The sequence below is a fragment of the Microcaecilia unicolor genome, chromosome 4, assembly GCF_901765095.1.
Source record: "Microcaecilia unicolor chromosome 4, aMicUni1.1, whole genome shotgun sequence".
NCBI classification, from domain to species: Eukaryota; Metazoa; Chordata; class Amphibia; order Gymnophiona; family Siphonopidae; genus Microcaecilia; species Microcaecilia unicolor.
This window is the reverse complement of record NC_044034.1, coordinates 92,039,871-92,054,572: the sequence shown is the minus strand read 5'-3', so window position 1 is coordinate 92,054,572 and position 14,702 is coordinate 92,039,871. Positions and strand designations below refer to the sequence as shown.

Sequence of the window (14,702 nt, the reverse complement as noted above, 5' to 3'; positions counted from 1 at the left end):
TGGCACTTGATCATAATCCAATCCTTTTCATTTACTTCTAATAAGAAAAAAGACGAGCATAACCAAAAATTACTTAAAAAAAAAAGAAAATTATCAGGTAAGAGTTTCCTTTCTTAGCGTTAGCTCCACTGTTCTGAGCAAATGGAACATACCAAAGCAGATCTATTGGATGGAAGAAGACAAGGCCCCCCCAAATGAAGGCTCTTCCAAAGTCTGAACAGGCTCTGGCCAGCACATCCTAATCTGTAGTGCTTCGCAAAGGAATGTAGCAAGGACCACATCGCCAACCTGCAAATCTCCTCAGGCAAAACAGCCCAGGCCTCTGCTCAGGATGCTGCCTAAGCCCTGTTTGAGTGGTGCCTTCAGTCCAAGGCACCAGACGACCCAAGCCAATATAGGCAGACAATAGCCGGCTTAATCCACCTCGCAATAGAAGCCTTAGAGTCCGCTTGGCCCTTCCGAGGGCCGTGAAAGAGAACAAAGAGGTGATCAGAGAGATGAAACTCATTCGTCTGCTTCAGGTACCAGAGAAGCACCCTCTGGATATCCAGTTTATGGAGTCTCCCCCGCCATAAAGACAGGCAAACAAACCTCTTGATTCACATGGAATGGAGAAACCACCTTCGGCAGAAAAGGATGGGACCATACATAAGGACACCGAATCCTCCACAAAGGACAGATATGGGTCCTGGCATGATAGGACCTAAAGTTCCAAAACCCTCTGATCAGAAGTGATCACCACCAGAAACACCATCTTGAGCGTGAGGTCCCTGATGGAAAATAAGCGCAAGGGCTCAAACAGAGCCCCTGACACTACCCCCCCCCCCCAAAAAAAAAAAAAAACTAAACTGAGGTCCCACGAAGGAAAGGAAGGACAAAGTGGAGGGCGCAAGTGTGCCACCCCCCTGTGCAGAGCCAGAGAGGTGCCTCTCACCTTTCTCCAAAAGCTGGAAAGTGTGTAGAATTATGAGCACAGTTATGCACTATGGAATGGGTTAAAAGGCCAGAGATTGATAAGCCTGTGTGACTTTGGAGTCTATCAGAGATTGATGAGCCTGCATGATCTCTGGTATTTATGATCTATTATGATACCCTTACGGGAAAGGCAGGCTTGGGAAAGAAACTAGTATAAACAACAGAAGAATGTTGTCTAGTTGCTTAAGGGAACCAGATGCTGGGACCCAGATAATAATCTGTGAGAAGGATAATTTGCAGAAAAAAGTCATGTAAATAATTGTCTGAAACAAATGATATAAGCAGCTGAATCAGAACAGTATTTCAGAGATGCAGACAGTGAACATCTCTTTAGGTAACTGTACTGATCTCTCATGAGAAACTATTAATTGTATCTGTACTTGATAAGCAAATAAAAAATATACTCTCTCATATGCACGTAGCCTTGGTTTCTTTCATCCTCCCAAATTGTGGATGGCTGGTACATGTTAATTTGGGAAGGCGTACAAGGAGCCTAAAAACAAGTGCAGCCATGTGGACCCTCATGGAATTCAATGTGAGCCCATGCTCCAGGAACCCCAAGATATCAGGAACCTGAGCCCTCCAGGGGGATAGGGACTACTCCCTGTACCAAGATTCAAAAATCTGCCAGACCCAGACATAGGATAGGGATGTGGAGATCTTCCTGGCCCACAGCAGAGTAGAAATCACTGCAGGGGAAAACCCACACCTCTCTAAATGCTGCCTTTCAGTGGCCACACCATAAGCCAGAAGGGATCACTGGCCCCTGATGAAGGAATCCCCAAGACCCCTGGGCAGAGGAAGAGGGTTACCTACCACCAGGCACTGATTCCGCGTACCAAGATCTGCAGGGTCAATCAGCCACCACCAGCAAGACCAAAGGATGATTTGCAATCCTGCACAACACTTAGCCCAACAGAGGAAACACACAGAAGCTCCACAACCGGCCAAGACTGAACCAGGGCATCTACCCCTGAGAAACTGAGTCCTTCCACTCGAGAAGAGGCCCCCACTATGAGCTCAAAGGCCTGCTGCTCCAGCTCCCACTCTCCCAGATCCAGAAGAGAACAACTGAGAAAGTCCACTTGCACAATGTCCTTGCCCGCAATATGTACCACTGAAAGAGCCTGCAGATGCGCCTCCAGGGCCACCACCTGATTCCAGATCCCACCGTGCCCCATTGATGTTTGCCACTGCTATCATGTTTGTCTGTCATCACTCTGACCACTTTCCTTTCCAGGAGTGGTTGAAACTCCAGAAGAGCCAACTGGACCATACAGATCTCCAGGGGGTTGAAGGACAAGGATACCTCCTGGCTAGACCAGGTGTCCTGTGCCACTTGCCCCAGGCAGTAAGCTCCCCAGCTGAGGAGGTTCACATCCGTGGTGAGTAGCACCCATTGAGGAGGTTCCAGAGGGACCCCCCTCAAAAGGTTCACCAGACTGTCCCACAAACCAGACTGAATCTGGCTTTGGACGTGAGAGGCAGCAGAAGAGTCCTGAGAGGCTGGAGCCAACCGGAACAAAAGGGCCCACTGCAGCGGATGCATATGAGCCCCTCCCTACCCAAGGCACCACTTCTAGAGTAGATGCCATAGAGCTGCAATTATCCTAGTACGCAAGCCACAGGAACTCACACTACCTGTATTTCTGCTCTCAGCTTCTCTGCCCACTCCTCCAGGAGAAACACCATTCCCCTAAGCGAACTCTCAGGTACTCCAGAACCAGACAGAAACAGGTGACTCTTGGGATGATTCACGACCCAGCCTAGGGACTCCAGGAGTGAGATGACCTGATCGGTGGCTGACTGGCCTCCGCTGCTGAATCTGCCGAAGCCCCTGGTGCCGAAGATGTGCTGTCACCACCACCATCACCTTGGAAAAAGTGCATGGAGCCGTAGCCAGGCTAAAGGTCGAGGTCCGAAACTGGAAATGCTTGCCTAGTGCAAAGAAGCGCAGATATCTCTTGTGAAGGTACACAGTGGGGATATGTAGATAAGCCTCCGTAAGGTCCAGGGAAATCAGGAACTCCACCGGCTGCACCGATACTGTGACTGAGCACAATGCCTCCATCTAAATGTGCGGGACCATGAAACAAGTGTTGACCCCTCTGTGGTCCAAGATGAGATGGGAGTCGGTCATGAAGTCATCATACACCGGATGGATGAATTCCAGAGAATACCCCCTGCCAATCACCTACAGGATCCACTGACCAAAGGTGATGTGAGCCCACTCGTCCCAGAAGAGACACAGCCTGCCTCCTACCAACACTGAGGAGAGGCTGGAGCACCCTCTTTGGGCAGAACGAGGGAGGGGGTCATGACTCCACCGATAGAGCCAGCGAAACTGGCTCGTTTGGGGCCTCAAAAGGAACCTTGCTTAAAGGACCTGCCCTGGCCACCCCCCCCCCCCCCCCCCCCCCCCCCCAGATGTAGAGTGGTGGACATGCCGAAATCATCCAGACTCTCTATAACACCCATTGGAAGCAAAGGAACACCAAGAGCCTTTCTGTCGCAGCTCAGGGAACCAGAGAAGCTGTGCTTCCCCTATATCCTTCACCAGCTTCCCTAGGTCCTCTTCAAAGAGCAACCGCCCCTAAAGGGCAGCTGACAATAGCCTTTTGAGTCCTCCCCCTCTCCGCAGCCCATTGCTGGCAGCTGTACTGAGCTGCTGGTTCTTCTACACTGAGCAGCGCTTCCCCGAGGGCATCCCTGGCCATGTGTCAGGCAGGTGCATGCCCGACACACTGCCTGAACCTGCCTTGGCCTGGAAATCCAGCTCCTGCATTGTCCTGCATTGTCTCAGGTTCTCTGGAGATGCTTACTAAGGAAAATCTCCTTAATTACAGGGAAAGTCGCCACTGAAAAATTAATTTGAGGATCTATCGTTAGTAATATGTAATTTATCTTTATGTTTAAACGTTTTTTATTGATATTGCAGCAATAGAAACATTGTCATACAAGACACTACATAAACATTCATCAACCTCGATCAAACTATACAACCATTTGTTAATGAACATGCATCATTTTTGAGTTTTTTTATTACAGCATTTTTATTTACTCCCATCAGGATGTACTTATCCTCCCCCCACCCTCCCCCAAACCCCTCCTCTACCCCCTCCCTCCCCCCCACCAGACCTGGAGATCTATTCAGTAATAGCCCGTGGGGTTCACTCTACATTTAAGAGTAAACTACGACCTCTATGGCTTAAATGTAATTTATCTTTAAAATCCAGCATGGTAGCGGAAGATTGGAGGGTGGCCAAAGTAAGGCCAATTTTTAAAAAGGGTTCCAGAGGTCATCTAGGACTGGTGAGCCTGACGTCAGTGCCAGGCAAAATGGTAGAGACTATTAGAAAGAATAAAATTACAGAGCATATAAGAAAAAATGAGAAAAAGCCAACACAGATTTAGTCAAGGGCAATCTTGCCTCATCGATCTACCACATTTCATTGAAGGGGTGAACAAACATGTGGATAAAGGTAAGCTGGTCGTTATTGTGTACCTGGAATTTCAAATGGCATTTGAAAAAGTACATCATGAGGAAATTAGAAAGTAATGAGATAGAAGGTAATGTCCTATTGTGGATTAAAAACTGGTTAAAAATAAAACGGAAAGTAGGGTTAAATCGTCAGTATTCTCAATGGAAAAGAGTAGATAGTGGTGTTCCCCAGGTGTCTGTGATGGGACCGCTGCTTTTTAACATATTTATAAACGATCTAGAGATGATAACTTCCTGTCATCAGCAAATGTAATTATTTAAAGTTGTTCAATCACAAGAGGATTGTGAAAAATTGCAAGAGAACTTTATGAGACGGAGACTGGGTATCCAAAAATTTTTTTTTGCTACATTTGTACCCCGCGCTTTTCCACTCATGGCAGGCTCAATGTGGCTTACATGGGGCAATGGAGGGTTAAGTGACTTGCCCAGAGTCACAAGGAGCTGCCTGTGCCTGAAGTGGGAATCGAATTCAGTTCCTCAGTTCCCCAGGACCAAAGTCCACCACCCTAACCACTAGGCCACTCCTCCACTCCTAATTGCAAATGACATTTAATGTAAGCAAGTGCAAAGTGATGTAGTGGGAAAGAGGAACCCAAACTATAGCTACTTGATGCAAAAGTACATTAGGAATCAAGGAGCGAAGTGTCATCGATGATACATTGAAACCTCTGCTCAGTGTGCAGTGGTGGCTAAGAAAGCAAATAGAATGTTAGGAATTATTAGGAAAGGAATGGAAAACAAAAATGAGAATGTCATAATGCCTCTGTATCACTCCATGGTGCAACTGCACCTTGAATACTGTGTGCAATTTTGGTCAAGCAACTCTAAAAAAAGATGCTGTGGAATTAGAAAAGGTACAGAGAAGGTTGATGAAAATGAGAAAAGGGGGTGGGACGACTTCCCTATGAGGAAAAGCTAAAGTAGCTAGGGCTCTTCAGCTTGGAGAAGAGACGGCTGAGGGGAGATATGAAGGAGGTCTATAAAATACTGAGTGGAGTGGAATGGAGAGAGGTAAATCGCTTGTTTAATCTTTCCAAAAATACTAGGACTTGGGGTTACAAAATGAGGCTACTAAGTAGTTAATTTAAAACAAACCAGAGAAAATATTTCTTCACTGAATGTGTAAATAAACTCTGGAATTCATTGCCAGAGAATGTGGTAAAAGCAGCTAGCTTAGCAGGGTTTTAAAAAGGTTTGGCTAATTTCCTAAAAGAAAAGTCCTTATGTCATTATTAAAATGGATGTGGGGAAAATCCACTGCTTATTTCTAGGACAAGCAGCATAAAAAAGTGAAGATACTTACCTATAGGAGGTATTCTCCAAGGACACCAGGCCTTGTATTCTCACAAGTGGATAATATGGCACCACATTGCCCGGTCGGAACTTTATAACAAGCTTTAACAGCTTTGTGGAGCACGAGACACACTCCACCACACATGCGCTGGTGGCCTTACCCGCCCGCCGAGAGGGCACGTTTACCGCAGTTAAATACTACAGCAAGAAAAATAAAAATAGGAGACAACTCCTAAGGGAAGTGGGAGGGTTTGTGAGAATATAAGGCTTGCTGTCCTCGGAGAATACCTGCTACGTGTAAGTATCTTCACTTTCTCCGAGGACAAGCAGGCTATTAATTCTCACAAGTGGTTTAACCCTAGCATCCAGGCTCACGGAAAACACTGGGCCTCGCAACGGAGAGGACACAACTTAGATCAACCTGAAACTATATATAACTGATTGAGAGTGCAGCCTGGAACAAAATAAAATGGGCCTTGGGGGGAGGGGGGTGGAGTTGGATTCTAGACCCCTGATTCTGCAACACTGTCTGCAACAATTATCGCATCAGGTATCCTGCTCAAGGCAGTAATGAGATGTGAATGTGTGGACTGAAGACCACGTCGAAGCCTTGCAAATTTCTTTAATGGAGGTTGACTGCAAGTGGGCTACCAATGCAGCCATGACTCTGACATTGTGAGCATTGACATGACCCTCCAGGGTCAGCCCAGCCTGGATGTAAGTTAAAGAAATGCAATCTGCCAGCCAATTAGAGATTGTGCATTTCCCTGATGGTGACCCCCATCCTGTTGGGATCAAAAAGTTGGACGGACTGTCTGTGGGGCCTTGTCTGCTCCATGTAGTAGGTCAATGCTCGCTTGCAGTCCAAGGTATTCTCACCAGGATGGGCATGAGGTCAGGGAAAGAATGTTGGCAAGACAGTCAACTGGTTCCGATGGAACTCCAACACAACATTTGGTAGGAACTTAAGGTGCATGCAGAGGACTACTCTGTTGTGATGAAACTTAGTATAAGGTACATCCACTACTAGAGCTTGGAGCTCACTGACCCTACGAACTGAAGTAACAGCCACCAAGAAGATGACCTTTCAGGTCAAGTACTTCAGATGGCAGGAATCCAGAGGCTCGAAAGGAGCTCTCATCAACCGGGTGAGAATGACATTGAGGTCCCATGACACAGGCGGAGGTTTGATAGGGGGCTTTGATAAAAGCAAACCTCTCATGAAGCAAACAACTAGAGGTTGTCCTGAGATGGGCTTACCTTCTACATGTTGATGATAAGCACTAATTGCACTGAGGTGAACCCGTTACGGAGCAGGTCTTGAGACCAGACTCAGAGGTGCAGAAGGTATTCAAGCAGAGACTGTGTAAGACAGTACACAGGATCTAGGGCCTCGCCCTCACACCAGACAGCAAACATCCTCCATTTGAAAGAATAACACCTCTTAGTGGAATCTTTCCTGGAAGCCAGCAAGACCTGGGAGACACCCTCTGTCAGACCAAGAGAAGCAAATTCTAGGCTCTCAACATCCAGGCCTTGAGGGCCAGAGACTGAAGGTTGGTATGTAGAAGAAATCCCTCGTTCTGCGTTATGAGGGTTGGAAAACACTCCAATCTCCACAGTTCTTCGGAAAATAACTCCAGAAGAGGGAACCAGACTTGCCAAGGCGCAATTAAGATCATAGTCTTGCTTGAGTTTCAGCAACATCTTCCCCATAAAAGGAATGGGAGGACAAGCATACAGCAGACCTGTACCCCAATGCAGGAGGAAGGCATCTGACACTAGTTTGTCGTGAGCATGAAGTCTGGAGCAGAACTGAGGGAATTTGGTTCAGCTGAGAGGCAAAGAGATCCACTGAGGGAGTGCCTCACACTCGGAAGATATGTCGAGTAACGCTCATATTGAGAGACCACCAGTGCGGTTACATGACCTTGCTCAGTCTGTCAGCCAGACTGTTGTTTTTGCACACCACATAGTACCCAATGGTCGTAGGTTATGAGGAGCCACTTCTGTTGAAAGAGAATAAGTCTACCTCCTACCGGTAGGTCACTTGGCATGGACAACTGGACGGTGGCAACGGTCTCTAGGATGAATCAAAAACTGGGTTGTTGTTTAGACTGAGAAGGAGTGTGAGAAACATTTCTGTTCCCGCTGCTGTCACGGCTGTGAGCATTGGGGAGTAGTCCTTTGAGGTGGAGAAGTGGGGGTGTAACAACACTTAGATGTTTAGTAATTGGAGCATTGGAAACCTGCAATCTTCCAGAAAAGTCAGCAGAAGTCTGTGACCTAGATGCATCAGTTGGGTTCGTGTTTCCCCTGATGGTCGGCACTGAGCTGGTGTACAGGACCTCTCCTGTGACTGTCTCTCTAATCTACTGACAGGCTGGGCTGAGGCTGGCACAAGCATCCTGTAAGCCTATATAGAATGTGTATGCGGTAGCTCTGAGAACTCCTCTTTGAGCATAGCCCAGATTTCCTCCTGTAGAGCAGGCATCTGTACCGGCTGAGAAAACAGTGCGGACGCAGCCTGAGCTATATTTTGTGCAGGTGTAGGAGATCTGGAAGACCTCAAAGTCTCTAGATAAGAAATTAGTTGGAGAGAAGGAGAGCAGTCACTACGGCATGGACGCTTCCCTTACATCGAGGATGTTGATACAGGAGAGGTGTTGGCAGAGTACCTGAAGGGAGAACGATGACAACGATGCTTAGGTTTTTTATGCTGCAGGATCTTCGATGCAAACCAAAAGAAAAAAAGCAGATCAAAAGAGACAAAAAAATGGAACAGGAGGGTAACAGAAGAAGTGGTTTATTACAAGTTACCCAACGTGGCCACGTTTCGCCCTCAGGCTGCGTCAAGGGTACAAAACACTAGTAGGGGTAAAAAGCAAAGTGAACCCCTAAAAGTAGTCATACAACCACAAGTGTTTCCCAAGCTTACTCAGCAGTCTTAGCAATGCTATGTTGACTGGCAGCATGCAGCACCAACATGAAATTGCTGATCTGCTGTTAGTGATCTGTAATGTCATTAAAATCACTTGAAGATTGAAGGGTGCCCAATTTAATGTCGAATTTTAAAAAGAGTTCTAGGGCTGATCCGGGAAATAACAGACTGGTAAGCCCGAAGTCAGTGCTGGGCAAACAGTGGAAACTATTATAAAGAATAAAATTACAGAAAACATAGATAAGCATGGTTTAATGGGACAGAGTCAGAATGGATTCAGCCAAGGAAGTCTTGCCTGACCGATTTGCTTCATTTCTTTGAAGACGTAAATAAACATGTTGATAAAAAAGAGCTGGTTTATGTAGTGTATCTAAATATTCAGAAAGCTTCTAATAAAGCTCCTCACAAGAGGGTCCTGAGAAAATTAAAGAATCATGGGATAGAAGGCAAGGTTCTGGTGTAGATTATGAATTGGTTATTGGACAGAAAACAGAGGATAGGGTTAAACGGCCATTTCACTCAATGGAGGAGGATGAATAGTGGAGTGCCGCATTTAACATATTTATAAATGATTTGGAAATTGGAACAATAAGTGAGGTAATTAAATTTGCAGATGACATAAAACTATTCAAGGCTGTTAAAATTGCAGGAAGACCTTAGGAAATTGGAAGACTGGGCATCCAAATGACAGATGAAATTTAATGCAGGAAAATGCAAGTGATGCACATTGGGAAGAATAATCCGAATCATCTGATACTAGAGTCCAACTTTAGGGTCAGCGCCCAAGAAAGATCTAAATGTCGTTGTAGACAATACGCTAAAATGTTCTGTGCAGTGTGTGGCAGCAGCCAAAAATGTAAACAGGATGGTAGGAATTATTAGGAAAGGGACAGTAAATAAGACCAAGAATAATATAATGCCTCTGTATCACTCCATGGTGTGATCTCACCTTGAGTGCTGCATTTAGTTCTAGTCGCCATATCTCAACAACACAGAATTAGAAAAGGTTCAAAGAAGAGCGAACAAAATGATAAAGGAGATGGAACTCCTCTCAAATGAGGAAAAGCTAAAAAGATTAGGATTCTTCAGCTTAGAAAAAAGATGGCTGAAGGGAGATATGATTGAGGTCTACAAAATCCTAACTGGTGTAGAAGAAGTAGAAGTGAATCAATTTTTTTATTCTTTCAAAAAGTACAAAGACTAGAGGACACTCAATGAAGTTACATGGAAATACTTTCAAAACAAATAGGAGGCAATATTTTTTCACTCAATGAATAGTTAATCTCTGGAACTCATTGCCAGAGGATGTGGTAACAGCGGATTAAAAATGGTTTGGTCAAGTTCCAGGAGGAAAAGTCTATAGCTGGCAATTGAGACAGATATGGGGAAGCCACTTCTTGCTCTGGAATTGGTAACATGAAATGTTGCTACTATTTGGGTTTCTGCCAGGTACTTATGACCTGGATTGGCCATTAGTGGAAACAGGATACTGGGCTAGATGAACCATTGATCTGACCCAGTATGGCTATTCTTGAATTCTTATGTGGATGTAGAGTCCTTATGCAATCGCAGTACTGAGTCCAATGTCGGACCCGCTCAATGTTGCATCAGTACACTCAATGTCGATGGAGATGCCGATAAAGGTTCTGCATCAAGTACTGAATCTCCTGCCATGCGGCTGCAGAACCAAAAAGGTTTTCACGCTGGACTCTGCAGGCTTAAGTGTCCTTGCTTGCATGCGCAGGCAGAAGCCATACTGTATGTCCCGGTGCTCCAAATCCAAGCACTGAACACATCAATTATGTGTGCATGGGGGGGGGGGGGGGGGGGGGGGGAGGGTTCTGTGCCTGAGATAGTCATGTTGCTTCAAGTATTCTTCTTAAAGCCACTCAGCACCTTTACTGACATGGAGGGGAAAACAGTCGACAAAAGGTTGAGAAGTTCAATGGCCCAGGAAGCTCAAGTAGTCATGTACCCATAAATAGTTGATGTATGTGGGCAAAAGAAGGGCTCAGTGGCCCCAAAGGCTGAAAATGAAGAAAGGAAAAATTAAGGAAAAAAATGAATTGAACAAAATTAGTAAAAAAAGAACCTGAAGAAAATATATACCAAAAAAGGGAAGGCTCAAAAGGCAAAAGGAGAGATCAGAAACTGAGGAGAGATGCTGAGGAGAGATCAGAAAACCACTCTCTGCTCAATGGAAAACGCTAGACTGCTGGTCCCATGCTCGAGCATCCTGCGGAAAGGCACCTGCACAGTGGGGGCACTGCCTCAAAGTTTTAAAGTGACAGTGCACTATGATAGTGTCCACACCGGCTCCGTGGATTACATCACCCTCATCTACTATAACAATTTGCACCTCCAACATTCTGAAGCTCTCGGTTCGTAATGTCTGAAGCCTTCCGGTGATGTCACCGTGTTGCCAGGGAAACCGTGATGCGACTGAAGCCTTTCCGGAGACGTCATCGAGATGCCAGGGAAACCACGAAGCGTCTCAAGCACCAGGCACCCGTCCCTCCCTCTCTCCATCTCCTCACAGTGATAGCCCATTGCGAACTCGCTGCCCGCCCGCTTCTCGAAGTCGTCCAACAGCCTCCCTCTCTACCTCTCCTCCAACTGATAGCCCTACACGACCTGCGCTGCCCGCCATCTTCCCAAAGTTGCCCCATGCGTCACTTCACAGGTCTCTCCCGAGCCACCCAGCGATTCTCCTCTCTCCCCTGCCCCCCTCCAGCCGCCCAGCGATTCTCCTCACTCCCCTGATTACCTCCGTCGAAGCAGCCGCGTCATTGAAAGCCTGCCCGTCGAGTTCATTCCCTCAGAGTCCCGCCCTCGCGGAAAGAGGAAATGACGTCAGAAGGCGGGACTCCGAGGGAACGAACTTGAAGGGCAGGCTGGAGACAGGCAGGGCTTTCAATGATGCGGCCCCTTCGACAGAGGTAATCAGGGGAGCAAGGAGAATCGCTGGGTGGCTGGAGGGGGAGCACGGGAGAGAGGAGAATCACACACTCTCTCACAGACACACTCGCACCCAGTCTCACTCTCTCTCTGTCACACACACTCGCACAATCACTCTCTCTCTCTCACACAGTCACTCTCACACACACACACTCCGAGGAAAACCTTGCTAGCGCCCGTTTCATTTGTGTCAGAAACGGGCCTTTTTTACTAGTGTGAGAATATTATGCCCGCTTATCCTCTGAGAACTCCGGCCTCACTTCATTTTTCTCATTCCATCCTCTTACTACCACTTCCAGTGCTCACTGTTGGGAACAGCCATGCAGCAGAGCCAGTGGCAGAAGCAAGAGAGAGAAAGAATGCCCATTAACTGTTAGAAATTTACACAGCTGAGGAGTCAACAGTGCAGAAACTGGAGGATCAAAGGCAGGCTAGAGGATCAATACTTTTTTTCTTTTTTTATATATCAAGGCTATTTTATTGGTGCTTATAAGTTAATATCTAAACAGAAGCCCTAATTCAGTTCACAAGAATGTCAGAGATATAACATTATACACAAAACGGAAATGAAACAAAAACAAGTACAAATCTTCTGCATTCTCTCCAGTCTTACAGTACCTCATCATTGTGTGTGACATAAAGAGCTTCATTGGCTGATGCTCCAAAAACACAAGCTTTCCGGATAGAAGTGACTTCTTGGGGTGTCAGCAAGGAGAATATCGGCCATTTCCCCACATCTACCATGACGGTACAAGGACTCATGCACTGCTCCAACGCAAGGTTACATGTCTGCTGCAAAAAAACACATACCAAAGTGACATGTCAATGAAAAACACACCTTCGATCAAGCATACAAAAATGACTGTGCACAAGAACCATCTTTTTTCAACCCCCGTCAGTTTAGAATGTCTAAATAAAAAGTGGCACTTATGACTGACAAGTCACATGGGCCAAACAGCTCCATGGCTTGTAACCTACCATGTTCTCAGGTCAAAAAAAAAATAATGAGCAAATATCACCGATCTTAAAAACATATTTGGAAGGTGCATCTTATATCATTATTTACATTCACAGAGACCTTATGTTTATTCCAAAGCTTTACTTAAAAAAAAGGTCACAGCTGTTTAACCAGCAATCAACGAGACAAGCATGGCATTGGATTTGTAAACAAGTATACCTTATTACCAAGATCCAAGGTACTACTCCCTTTTTGGGCAATAAGGCCCTTGATCCGGACACCTCTAAACTATATTTGAAACATTGGAAACTCAGTGGACTGGGTTATGTGAGAGATGTGGCCACAGAAGATGGACATTTAAAACCATTTGAGGTTCTTTGTGAAGGAAGATCTCTGCAGTCTACTGCTTGGTTTGAATACCTGCAAGCGAGTCACTAGGTGCACTCGTTGGACACAAATACTTAAATGAGGATGCCACGGATTTGGTTTCTGAAACTTTTATTCTTGCAAGAGACATCAAAGCCAACCTTTTTATCAAGCTAGTCTAAGTGGTGTAGTTAGTTCAGAAATGAAACTATGATCAAGTGGCAGCGGCATGGAATAGGGAGCTGGCCAGCAATTAATTGGTAAATGGCGATGTCATACACATCCTGATGAAAAATATCACTAAAGTTTCAAGATCTGCGTTTTGCAGGAACAATATATCAGTTTCTGCTGCGTATGTTTATAATCACCTTATCAAACCTTTTTAGCAAAAATTTCAGAATCAGTAGAGTGCCCTAAATGTCAGACCTCTCCATCCACTCTTTCAAGTATATTATGGTTTTGTGAGAGAATTCAACATTTTTGGAAGCAAATATTGAATTATACTTAATTGGAGGATACCATTAAGAGAGGATAAATTGTTTTCAAATTTTGTAGCACTGGAAACTAGAAGAGGCACCAACTCTTTATTGCAAAAAGTTGGTCCTTTGGCTAGAAAGTGCATACTAGCTTGTTGGTGACAACAATGTCCTCCTCCAGTGATAGTGTGGAAAAAAAGATTATCTGTTGAAAATAGAAAGATTGTATGGTAGACGAGTTTCTCCTAGGACCTGGAGGTGTTCAAGTGATCATAATTGTTGCATTTAAATTATCTAACTCTTAGAAGAGAGATTGCTTAGTGGCCTGAAAGTTAGTTGAGAGGAGGCAGGCATGAAGGTTTGCCAAGGGCAACGTATACTCTTACACAGGTCTTGAGGCCAGCCTACATAAAGGCTAAAATGTCCAAGATCTGAACCATCAGGGGAAAATGTGCCTCTCTCTGCAACAGGCACGAAAATCCCCCAGATCCTGATATATGCCAAGGCCCTTCAACTTTCACCATGTTCCTGATCAATGGAGATGAGAACCTTAGCGCTGCCCTTTCAAAAGTCAGGCCATTAAAAAGAGTATGGAGATGGGTCTTTCGTTTCTGTTGCAATAGGCCCCTGTTCTGGTGGAGACAAAGCAGCTCCACTACTGCTAAGCGCTTGAGGTCTCAATACCAGGGGCACATTGACTAATATGGGGCCACAAGAATTATATACCCTTTATATGTGGAGACAAACTGAAGCAGCAACTCATCAAGGGGCCATGGATTACCAGAGCATCTATACCCCTGGATTCTTTCATCTATTGAAGAACCTAGGTGCCTTGAACTTCTGAGCTGTCACCATCAAATCTACAGAGGTCCCTCTACCTGGCTCACAGAATTGGAAAGCACAGGTGTCTGAGGCAAAGGTGAATCAAGTCTTGACAAAACATCCACCCACTGGGTTCTGACTCCGGGGGGGGGGGGGGGGGGGCGGGGTCCAGCAACTAACTAAAAGTTACCAATGCCTCAGAAATTATACCTCAAACAAAAAGGAGCTTTCTGGGCTCTTATCGTCTGTCATCACAAATGGGACAACAGCTCCCCCTCTCCTGGAGCTTCGGTATGATCACTAGATACTATCCATCTATGCTTCACTTGCTACAAACTTCCCTTCCTAAATGCAGAAGCTCAAAAGACACTCCTTGCATCTTTCCACTGTCTTTCTTTTGCAAAGCAGCCC

The 14,702-nt window shown here is 45.7% G+C and overlaps 1 protein-coding gene across 3 annotated transcripts in view; it reads right to left on the bottom strand.

Moving 5' to 3' along the window:
- RCBTB1 (RCC1 and BTB domain containing protein 1) overlaps positions 1-14,702 on the bottom strand; it is a 156,960-nt gene that overhangs the window by 106,528 nt on the left and 35,730 nt on the right. For 2 of the 3 annotated variants that reach the window (XM_030200461.1, XM_030200460.1), the window contains exon 2: positions 12,288-12,461. In XM_030200461.1, the coding sequence (XP_030056321.1) occupies positions 12,288-12,431 (144 nt within the window). In that variant the 5' untranslated portion in view covers positions 12,432-12,461. The remainder of the gene's footprint in view (positions 1-12,287; positions 12,462-14,702) is intronic. The other variant, XM_030200462.1, reaches the window with a different exon arrangement.